The 12,494-nt window shown below is 34.4% G+C and overlaps 1 protein-coding gene across 1 annotated transcript in view; it reads right to left on the reverse strand.

Moving 5' to 3' along the window:
• The window catches only part of Znhit6 (zinc finger, HIT-type containing 6), a 48,607-nt gene that overhangs the window by 17,332 nt on the left and 18,781 nt on the right, over nucleotides 1–12,494 (reverse strand). The window contains exons 6-8 of the mRNA XM_013018209.1: nucleotides 5,154–5,222; nucleotides 3,959–4,039; nucleotides 2,542–2,619 (exon numbers count right to left, since the gene is read on the reverse strand). Coding sequence (XP_012873663.1) covers nucleotides 2,542–2,619; nucleotides 3,959–4,039; nucleotides 5,154–5,222 — 228 coding nt within the window. The remainder of the gene's footprint in view (nucleotides 1–2,541; nucleotides 2,620–3,958; nucleotides 4,040–5,153; nucleotides 5,223–12,494) is intronic.

Below are 12,494 nucleotides of genomic sequence, written 5' to 3' on the forward strand. Positions count from 1 at the left end.
AAAGAAAAAAAAACCCAAAAATCCATATCCTTCTGTTCTTAGGATCTATACCAAAATGATATATTGTCTTTCCCAAATTTGGTAGCATTTAATTATTTGGTAAACAGAGCAGGTTAATAAGGTGATTTCAGTGGCCAAGATACTAACAGATCAAAATAGAAATTATTAAAAATCTATTCATCTGTCTTAAATCAATGCTCATTAATTTAAAAAATCTCATTTATCCAGCCACTAAAATAAATACTACTTGTAGTTTTTGAAGATCAGATAAACACATAGAAAGGAAATGATAAAGCATTTAGTTTTTCTCTCTGCTTTTCTTTCCCTCCTATGCTGAGGATGGAACACAGGACTTCAAACATGGCAGGATGAATGCTCTACTAAGCCAACATCCCCAGCACCCTTAAGGCTCTTAAAAATAGGAATTTCCTGAACCAAGATGAATGGCACTTTTATTCTTTTCCCTTCTGGAGTAATTTAGATATTAGTTTCATACTGGAAGACCATGACAAGACAAGGATTTGGCAAATGCTCAAGGGTGCAGAAGTGTTAACATGATTGGTCAGACTGTCACCGGGTGATCAGAAGACTGAGTGAGTATATATTAGATTTATGGACTTAGAGAAGATGAGATGAAACAGCTAAAAACTATTTCCCATTTTATAAAAAACGCTCAGATGTGTGCTGTTAGTAATTTCTGAGACTGAAACAGCAGTATACTCATCAAATGTGCACCATATAAAACATGAATAACATTTAAATGCGATAATTAGATAAAATATGGTGCATGACAGAAAAGGAACTAAATTTGGTAAGAGCGAAGAGATAGTAAGAACTACTTTTATCAGAGGCTAATTGCAAGGGAATGATACAAATCATTTTGATTAAATGCAAATTATATGGAATTCACTTTAAAATTTTTTCCCATAAAATCTGAAAGATCACTTTTTTGGAGAAAATTAGATGGGAGCTTTATTTAGACAAATCAGAGTAAAAATTTTCAAATAGACTTTTTGCTCTTATTATTAGTATTTTAGGTTATAATTTATTGCTAAGTCTTGAGATTAAAAAATGAGTAACATGAATAAGGGCTTTCCTAAGTTCTACAATAGAACTGGTGATAACATAAGCTCACTTCACATAAATATCACTATTAATATCAGTATTTCTTGTCAATTACATACAACTTTCATTTCCAGTTTCAGAACTACCAGCTTTGGTTAATATGGATGTTTAAATTCTGGATAACTAACTTTGCAAACTTTCTATCTTTGTCTCCTTTGCAAGCCCTTCTAAAAGAGAAGGAGAGCCAAAACATGAGCTGCATGTTGACAAGCGCAGTTTAGGAAAAGACTATGACTGATAACTTGAATTTTCATCACTGAACCTTAGTCAATAATAAAAAGTATTTAAACATGCTAGTAACATTTGGTGTTTAAGAGCCCTCATTATCTATAAAAATGTTATAATTACATGGAGATTTTTTTTCTTTTGCTGGCAACAAAATCTGAACTCAAGGCCTCATGTTTGCTCAACTTGCTTCTGTGGATGGTGCTCTACCACTTGAGGTATAGCTTTGCTTTTTGCTGGTCATTTGAGATGGAATCATCCCCTTTTTGCCTGGACTCTTACTAAGTATGATCCTCTAGATCTTAGTTTCCTGAGTAGCCAGGATTCCACAAGTAATAGCCACGGGCACCTGGTTATGTACAGATCTTTTAACTGGATACATTTATCAGTAGAAGCAGTTGTAACAGTAATATTAGTTATAATTCCAGCAGTAATAAAAGCATACATTTGCTATGTGATATCTGGATTTCAGAGATAAGGAAAGAGAAGTGAGGCCAGATAACTTATTCAAGTTCACATAATTAGAAACCACCAGACCTTGGATTCAAATTGGGCTTTGCTTTTATAGCTTGAACTCTTAAATATGTATGGTATATTAGCAAATCAAATCAAAGAAATAATGAATTAGATCTAATTTGAATCAGATCTAGCAGTTTTGCTAACTAAACAATGAAAAACACCACAGGTTTTGAAAGATTAATGTTTTTCAAGTCAATATTCTAATACATACGAAGTAGACTGTGGGGACTCTCAAGAGGCTATCTGTAGGAGTTATTAGTGAAGGAGCAAAACCCAATGATAAACAACCCACTTGGCTCTTATGATTTGTTAGAACCTTACTGTCTTTACATATCAATGAAGTACTTTTTGTACATGTATGCAACACAACAGTCAGGCAATTATATACTTTTTTTTATTTCCAAATAAACACTGGAACTTATTCACATAAACTATTTCTTGAAGTTGAGATTTGGAAATTTTAGCTGTATCTAATTATATTTTAAAATATTCTCACTAGGGTGGTTTTCAATGAAATTTTCATTATGATTATTTTAGAATGTTAATTTGATAGTTATTTTTATGATGAAGTTTGGTTGACAATCAGATAATTAGTATAATAATTAGCCAATCAAGCTACTTCATTTTATTACAGAATTATACTTAAAGAAATGAAAAGGAAACCAATTTTACCTTAGTAAATTTTGCTGCATATGTTCAGCCTTCATTAAAATTTGAACCCCCACCTGAGCACGAACGTAAGCTTTTAACCTGAAATGACAATGTCATAATGAAAAAACAAAATAGATTTTTAGCAATACTTCAGAACAGTGTTTATGAAGACTAATTATTTGTGAACAGCTATTAATATTTAAAATTCAGCTAAACATAGAAAGGTTAAAGGTATTTTCTATCTGAGGATTTGGAAATTTTAAGTTACTTTTCTTCTCTTTATTTAATTATACATCTTAAATTTAAATTATACTTGTTTTAGCTAATTGTTCATATATTTTATTTTTAGACAGTAAAATACTCTGTGACTAAACCAAGCATTGATATCCCAAGCAAGAGCATATGGTAAAAATAAAAGTCAACCAAGTTCCTTCCCAGGAATATCAAAATCTCACTCTCTAATAATAGTTTACTTTTATTGAACCCTGCCTCCTATACACTTGGCCCTGTACTAGGCCCTGTGTGGTATTTTTTTTAAATGCTTCACAACAACGTTATCATCTAGTAGGTATCATCATTCTCTTCACTGATGGAAAAATTCAAGGGCTGGAAATAATTTCTCCTGATCACATAGTTAATAAGGGATAGAACCAGTTATTTTATTCTAATTCAGACATCCATGACTGAATTTTTCCACTATGCTATGTTAACCATTTTTGTCCATGTTGTATTTCTGGACAGGAGGCAAAGTGTACCTTATAGTCTATGAAGACTTGGCTGAAGCAGAAATTTCCTGTCTTTAACAGCTACTTGGAAAGTTTTAATTTTCAGAGTTTTTGGTTCAACTTGAAATGCAGCTTAGTTTTCAGGCTAAGAGTTAGGAATGCCGGACTTACCAAACCCTCTCTGCGTTTTAGTTATATGGGGTTGCCTAATACCTTAAGACTGTTTCCCCATCTGTAAACTGAGTATAATAACAGTAATTTTTACTACATACCAGGTTATTGTGAGTATTAAATGAATTAGCATGTTTGTTGCTATCTCCTTTCAAGCATCTCTGCAACACAGTATATACTTTACTGTTTTTACTGATGACCTTTAGTAAACATCAAGAAAATGGGACTAAAACTGAACTATATCAACATATCACATTCTAAAACAGCTATAATTAGACACTGTTGAAAACAAACTTTACAACTTGGTGGGGGTGGGGAGGGCAAGGTAGAGTTAGGGAGGTGCGGAGGGAAGGGATGGTAGGGGAAAAACAAAGGTAACAATGGTAACAATGCTCGATAGGAAATGTACTCATTACTCATATAACTAACCCCTCTGTACTGTATCTTTACAATAAAACAGCTATAATTTTCCATAATAAATGCAAACTTAAAGACATTTCAGCATTTTTAACATGTCATACAGTTAACATTTTGAAAAATACCTTTGACGAATTACAGGATCTGACATTTCAGGATCGATGTAAGATTTTAAAATTTCATTAATAGTTTTATCATCTGGTACTCTTTCAAAAGAGAAAAAGAACAGATAAATTATTATCTATAAATTGCTACTAAAAATGATAAATCGATAAATAAATGTGTAGCTTCCTACTTAAAAATGTGAACAAAGATCTTTCACTTTACTCTCAGCAAAATATACATTCTTTGAAGCAAAACTGTATAGAAAAAAAGTACAAGAGACATCTTTAGTACCCTTTTTTAATATTTTGATCTGAGACTAGGACTCGAACTGGGTACCTGATGCTTTTGGCTCATTGGCTAGCACTCTACTAAGGATCTATCCCATTCTTGGGCACCCTTTAACAAGGCCTTAAAAAATATTTTCAAACACTCCTTATAAATCATTATGAAACCATGAAGCCTCTTTAAAGGACACCTGTTCTTCAACATGAAAAACAAGGGTCAAGGTGAAATATATTTAAATCTTGCAGAAATAAAATACAAGCTGAAAATAAAACCAAGCTGATTGATTCTAAATCAAAAGATCAAGTTAGAAGGTTGCCAATTTCCTTGGAAAGAATGAATTTTAATTTTCCATATTTATGTACACAGTCTTAATTTTATATATAAATCTATATAAACAAAATTAAGACACTTTTGAAATAGTAACTTTACCCAATCATTTAAACATATTCAATGAAAGTAGTGACTAAACACTCCTATCTGTAAATTAAATCATTTGTTTTAGCCTGGTATGTAATTTCTAATAAAAGTTCTTCACTAAATGACAATTAAAGAGAAGACATTAGTATAATGTGGATATATGCTAAATGTACTAAACATCATCTTTTCAAGCTTTCCTAGCCTAGGTAATAAAATAGCATGATTAAAATTTTTACTGATATTTGAAAATGGTCCTAATATGAAAAAGTCCATTTTCTGGACTTGACCCCACTCTACTCCCCCACCCCCTTGCAAAGACTAATACTATGCATTCTTCTTTAACTTGCTTTTCTCATTCAACAAAATGCATTCATGTTCATATACATAGTTATAGTTCATTTATTTTCAGTGCTTTCTTAGTATTGCATTTGTTACTATATCCCACTTAACTGTTTAGTAACAGATTCTTAAAATAAAATCCTATCAGTTCATAACAGACTAGTAATACCATGCCTTTTTTCTGTGTATTCAGCTTGACTTTGAGGAAACTGGAGTTTCACATGCCAACAGAACTGCTGTTTTCTAAGAGAGAAAATAATCATGTAAGGATCATGGTAAACAACCAAAGTTTAATGTAAATCGAACTTCTTGAATTTTCATCCCAAATAACCCTTCAGTTATTCTTAGAATTTAAGCTATCATTTTTGACAATTCACTTTTTTCCAGGATATTATAGAAACTGTTTCTGAAATAATATACTTGTAAAAAAGGAATTAAAGTGAGTTAGTTCTGAATTCCAAGAACTTCTTCCAGCATTAGGAGTTAATTTCTCATAGTTCAGGGGCTTTTGAGATCAATGTGCTATCACTTAATGTTTACAAATACATTTCCTTATGACTAAATATAATAAACTGATGTCTTTGCCTGGCTAGTCTGGAAATTAGGTGAATGAAGAATTGTCCAGATGGGTCCAGCTGGCTACAAATATACATGTGAGGCATGACTACGTGCATTCAGTAGCAAAACAGTAGACAACAAGCTGGTTGCTAAGCAAAATGCATGCTGAGCTAGTCCCATTGCTTTCAAGTCTAACTTGGGTTTGATGTAATTCATGAACTGTTTGATTTTAGAAAAATGACCAATGTCCTATGTAACACATGTAAATTTATTGACACTAAACACCATTTCCTTTATTCAAAAAGTTAATGATCAAAATATCAAATCCACTATAGAAATTCAAATGTGTTTACTACATGATGATTTTACATGATGTTTTCCTGTATTAGAAGAAAAAATAACCACTGGCAAGTTAATGGTTGGCAGTATCACCTCCAAGGAATGATCATTTATCTTTTTGAAATCCACCGTTTACCAATATTGCCTCAAAATCTAGAATAACTTTGTGTGTGTGTGTGTGTGTGTGCGCGCTGATCCTGGGGCTCATACAAGGCCAATGTGCTATCTGTGAGCTTTTAACTCAAGGCTAGCACTCTACCACTTGGCCATAGCTTTATTATGGTTAATTGGAGATAAGAGTCACATGGACTTTCCTGCTTTGGCTGGCTTTGAACTGTGACTGAGATCCTCAGATCCCAACCTTCTGAGTAGCTAGGATTACAGGGGTGAGCCATCAGAGCATGGCTTAAAACAACTTTCCACCTCGTGGAAGTGGTGTCTTGAGCTGAAGAGCTCAGGGACAGCGCCCAGGCCCAGATTCAAGCCCTATGTCTGAGGTCCCCCTCCCCAAAATATTTATATCACCTATCATGTATCTTTCTCAAATGTTTATATAATGTGGTTAATTTTTGGTGAGAAGACAATGGCAATAAAAGCCCAAATGAAGTTCCCTTTAGTAGGGCAAGTTAGTTCAGATTGGAATGTAGCAATTTTCTTTAGTAACAAGATAGTCCAAGGCACAAACTGGAAAAAAAAAATGCTAGTTTATCCTTAGATTGATCAAGCCACTTATACAAGAAACAAGAATGCTATTTTTTTCTTTTTCATTTTTTGTGAAGAACAAAGGAAAAAAAATCACTTTAATAGTCTAAAGCCAGATGTCTAAAATCTAAAGGCAAAGAATTTTAAAAGTATTCTGCATGTGCAAGTTACAAACCTTAAATAACGATTTCTTCTAAGACAAAATACATCACAAGCATTCTTATCTATAAAATAACTATTACAGAATAATATCACTATTAAGCCAAAAGATAGCATATTTTTCTTTTCTTTTTTCGGTCGTGGGGCTTGAACTCTGGGCTTGGACAGTGTCCCTGGGTTCTTCAGCTCAAGGCAAGCACTCTACCATTGAGCCACAGTGCCACTACTTGTTTTCTAGTGGTTTATTGGTGATAAGAGTCTCATGGACTTTCCTGCCCGGGCTGGCTTTGAGCTGCGATCCTCAGATCTCAGCCTCCTGAGTTCTAGGATTACAGGTGTGAGCCATAGGCACCCAGTCTGTGCATATTTTTCTTTTTAGGAAATAAACAAATTTTGTTATTAATGTACAATATCGTTTCTCTCTAAATATATCGATTTTTACCAGCTACACATCAGACAAGGGCCTCATATCTAATATACTTAGAGTTCAAAAAATTAAGCCCCCTCAAAGAAACAAAAACCCAATTAATAAACAGGCTAGAGAGAGATTTTTTCAGAAGCAGTAGCAAGAATGGCCAATAGACACATGAAGAAATGTTCAACATTTCTGGCCATAAGAAATGTAAATCAAAACATTGATATTTACCCCAATTAGAATAGCCATTATCAAGAAAACGATCAATAACAAATGCTGGCGGGAATGTGGCCATAGTAAACTCCATTACACTGCTGGTGGGAATGTAAACTTGTTCAACCACTTTGAAAAACAGTATGGAAGTTCCTCAAAAGACTAAACGTAGAGCTTCTCTATAACCCAGCAATTCCACTTCTGGACATTTGTCCAAAAGAACACTAACAAGGCTACTAAAGCTACTAAAGCTGCCAGCATAACTATGTTCACTGTAGCATTGTTTACCATAGCCAAGATAGAGAATCAGCCCAGATGCCCTTCAGTGGATGAATGGATCAAGAAAATGTGGTATATATACACAATGGAATTCTACTCATCTACTAGAATGATATTTTACCATTCATAAGGAAAGGGAAAGATGTGAAAAAATTGTATTAGGCAAAGTAAGACAGACCCAAGAAAACACAGGTTGCATGGTTTCCCTCATTTCTAGTCATTAGAATGTGACTATAAATCTACAAGTGAAAAACACAATGGATGGTAAGAGACAAAAAAATTACACTTGGACACAATAAACAGGACTCTAAACATTCACATAGTGAGACCAGAAGAGGATATTCTTAGAAGGATCAGAGGTTCAGTAGTTATGAGCATATGATCATAAAATACATTTATCAAAATGAACTCCAGGAAATGGAAACAAAGAGTTTTTTTTTCCTTTGTTGTTATTTTTTTCTTTTCCTTTTGTCTTATTTGTGCATTTATCTATCTTTGGAAGGGTGAGGGGGCACAGAAATGGTGGGGCAAAGGTTAAACAAATGCAGCAGTGATGCTCACTAGACACTATATTGAAAAGGAACTATAAAACTTATGGGTGGAGACAGGAGGGACAAGCTGGGTGAAAGAGGGAAGAGTTGACATTGTTCAAAAAGAAATATACTCTTTATGTGTGACTCATGTAACTGTAACCCCTCCGTACATCACCTTTACAATAACAGTAAAAATACAAAACAAAGGCAAATATATATATATATATATATATATATATATATATATGTAATTTTTCTCTATGTTAACTTCTGGAGGGGAAGGGATCAATTACTTTGTCATCTTGCTGAATTGTAAATTATAACTCAATCACTAGTAATTTCAAGAGTCATGTATATTTAACATTCAGTAAACCCTGAATACCTTCAGAATGTATTTAATACTCAAAACACAAAATGAAAGGCCTTGCAATAATTTTATTTGCTAAAGTTAACTAGTTGTAGTTATAACGAAATCATTCACAACTATTATATGTGTTATATATAAGTTGCTAAATTATGGTCATTGTAATATATATTTGGCTTTTGTTCAAACATAGACAATTGTGAAAAGCACACTTTTAAGTACAATCTTTTACTATTAAATGAAGGAAAACTCCTTAGATTTCACTTGCTAACAATATTATCATTTTATTTTATGTATTTTTCGAAGTCTTGTTATGTCACCCAGACTGGCCTTGAACTAACAATCCCCTTGGCTTCAGTCTTCCAAGTGTTGAGATTATATGACCAGGTTCCCATAGTGATATTTTTGAAATGCATTCTTTTCTAAGAAATAAAAGGCTCATGATCTTTTAATTATACCTAAATCCAAAGTAGGTAAAGAAAAAATTGAAGGATGTTGTGTAGAGAATTGATATAAACTGGAGAGGCAAGCAGCTCAGGACCATAATTCTACCTATTCAGAAAGTGAAGACTGCAAGGGTACAGAATTGGGCTTGACTCTTTCACAAGCTTGCAAGACCCCTTCTCAAAAGCCCTGGGCACGATGGCATGTGCTTGTCCTCTTTGCTGGTCATTCCAGCTACATGTGAATCTGAGACTGGGAGAATTGAAGCTCTAGGCCAGTTCAAGCAAAAAGTTAACACATCATTTCAATAAAAAAGCTGGATATGGTGGTACATGCATGTCATTGTGGGCTGGAGGAAAAAAGTGAAACTTTACTTTAAAAATAACCAGAGCAAAAAAAAAAAAAAAAAGACAAGAGGTGTAGCTTACATCTTGCTGGGCAAGTGTAAAGTCCTGACTTTGAATTCAAGTATGGCCAAAAAATAAAAAATAGAAAACAAACAAAAAACAGCTGGGCACTGGTGGCTCATGCCTGTAATTCTAGCTACTCAGGAGGCTGAGATCTGAGGATCACAGTTCGAAGCCATGCTGGGCAGAAACGTCCATGAGACTCTTATCTCCAGTTACTCACCAAAAAGCTGGAATTAGAGCTTTGAGCACAAAAGCTAAGGGACAATAACCAAGCCCTGAGTTCAACTCCCACACATAAACCAAACCAAAACACCCTGCTATAAAGGAATTAATTTTCCCCTTTTCATCAAATCCCAGCATTAATTCTATTGTTTTCTAAAGATAGTAAGATTCTAGTAAGTACAATCACTGGGATAGTTCAAAGTATCTAAACCTTTGCATTGCCAACATTTTAGACTACAGTATAAATGCATTTACAGGATATTTAGCAGGACAGGGCTCTACCCACTAGATGTCACAGGAAAAGCTCATCCCCAGTTCATTGCATATGTTCCCTAGGAGCAAATCCATTAGAATAAAGATATGAACACTTACCACGCAAATGTATTAGGGTTACTGTTCCTACAGAACAAAGTGCCTTCCAGTACAATAATGTCCTTCCAGTACAATAATGTCATTGTGCCTTTGGCTTAGCACCTTTCTCATGAATAGAAATACTATGCCTAGAATATTCCAAATTACTTGGGTACTCCAAGATATATGTTTAGAATTTGATAACAGATTGATGAAATATGGTGATTATTACTGGCTTTAATGTTCCTTTCCAGATAACCGATAAAGCAACAGAAACACTGACTTCTCTAAATCCCATCAAACTAAAATATAATTTTGATAGCTTCAAAAGTTTGTTTGTCAAAAATGACACAACTGGGCTGGGAAGTTGGCTCAGTAGTAGAGCGCTTGCCTTGCATGCCTGAGTCCCTGGGTTCAATTCCTCAGCACCACATAAGCAAAAAGAAAAAAGCCAGAAGTGGTGCTGTGGCTCAAGTGGTAGAGCCTTGAGCCACACTAGCCTTGAGCTGAAGAGCTGAGGGACAGCGCCCAGGCCCAGAGTTCAGGCCCCACAACTGGACCCCCCCCCTCCAAATGACACAACTATGAGTTAGAGACAGAAGCTAAAATTTCCAATACACAATTTAAAACGTCTTGAATATTCTTCTTTAAAAATAAGATCAAGGCTGGGGACATGGCTAAAGCAGTAAAGTGTCTGTGTGTCAAGCAGATCTGAGTTCAAATCCCAGAACCACACACATGCAAATCAATTTTTATTGCATTCCATCATTGATTAACCAGCATTTACTCAAAGAACACTTATTCCTGAGGGCTCACTAGACATTAAATAAAGACACAGAGACTGAGAAGGGAAGAAGCCTAACGTAGACTTCTTTTGAGGGTAGCGGTAGCGAGACAGTCACTGTTGCTGGGAACTGCAATGTTCCACCCATTTCATATAGAAGAATTCCATTCTTTATTGATATTGTACATAGTAAAAATGTTCACTAAAATAAAAGGCCTAGAGTTAGGATGGGAGGAGGTTAAGTAGAACTTGTGTGTGTTTGAATTGGAGAATCACATATCATATCAGTTCAAGTATGAATGAAAATTTATTCCAGATTTTTACATAGAAGTGACTCCATACTATCTATGGTTTGAGCGTGTCTACTGAAAATTTATGTGGTAGAAACTTGGTTCCTAATGCAGAAGTGTTGAAAAGTATAATGCCTGGGAGGTGAATGGGTTTTTCGGGTGCTACCTCATGAATTGATTAAAAAGTGGTATTGTTAAAAAAGGAAAGGAACTCTCTCCCTCTGCGGCTAATTCTCCCTGTCTCACTATGTGACACACCCCTCTGGATAACCACAAAGAAGTCTTCCCCAAACGCCTACACCATAGTCCCAAGATTTCTCAACCTCTATAATCATGACAATTAACTTCTATTCTTTGTAAATTACCTGGTCTCAGATATTTTGTTGCAGCAACAGAAATGTACCAAGAGATCTCTTAAGATAAGCTAAAGCCATATTTTTTTATATGTCTGATTTCCAAAATACTTTCATTACAAATTAAAAACTATAGGCTACAAAAACTATCAGTAGATTATTTTACCAGAGCACACTAGTATATATCAACAGCAACAATGTTACCTTGTGGATTTTTAATGTCAAGCATGGTTGTAAATATATGTATATTGATTCATTTAATCATTGTAATTCTATGAGGTAAAATGTAATTGTTTCGTTTTACAGTTGAAAAAATGATAGAAAGAAGAGAGTCAACTCCTATAAGGTCATCATTCAGTTGAAAATTAGCCTAGTTGGTCTCAGAACCCAGACATTATCATAAACCTTAAGAGTTTAAGACTTTCTAGAAATGAAAATCCAGTAATAAGCCATATATTTTCCTGCACTACCAATTCAAATACATCACAATTATTTCTTGTTTAAAATACTTACATATTTTTTAAACTATTTATAACTAATTTCTAAAAGATATAGTAGACACTACCATCATCTTTCTGTGTCTATAATAACCATACTCTGACAAAGGAACACCACACTTGCCTTCCAGGGATGTGTTGTCTATTGGCTTTGAGAAGACCAATTATTTTCTAGACACTGTGAATCAAGACTGGGAAGATGATGTGGGTGGCCTAATTACTGTGGGCTTCTAATTTCCTTGTTCAATATTACCAGGAAAGAAACAATCCTATGGATAAAATTTAACCCAATTGATGCAGCAACATCTTATGACCATGGTGATTAAGGTAACATCATAGAAAGCTCAATGAAAGGCTTAAGTTTCAGATACTGGGCAGAAACAGCCAAGAGGTAGGGAGGTGTCTGCATAGGGCCTGCATGACCGGGGCAGACCTTATACCCAGTACCATCAAAATAAAACAAAAAGCCAAAATCAGAAGACATAGTGAAGAATCATAAATAAAGTAGGTTCTTGGATACTATAATCAAGTCACTGTAACAATGAAGTCCATCTTACCTTGGATATGCACTTATTAGAGCCAACATACCCTTTGTACAATAG

Source organism: Dipodomys ordii, unplaced genomic scaffold (assembly GCF_000151885.1).
Source record: "Dipodomys ordii isolate 6190 unplaced genomic scaffold, Dord_2.0 Scaffold39, whole genome shotgun sequence".
NCBI lineage: Eukaryota > Metazoa > Chordata > Mammalia > Rodentia > Heteromyidae > Dipodomys > Dipodomys ordii.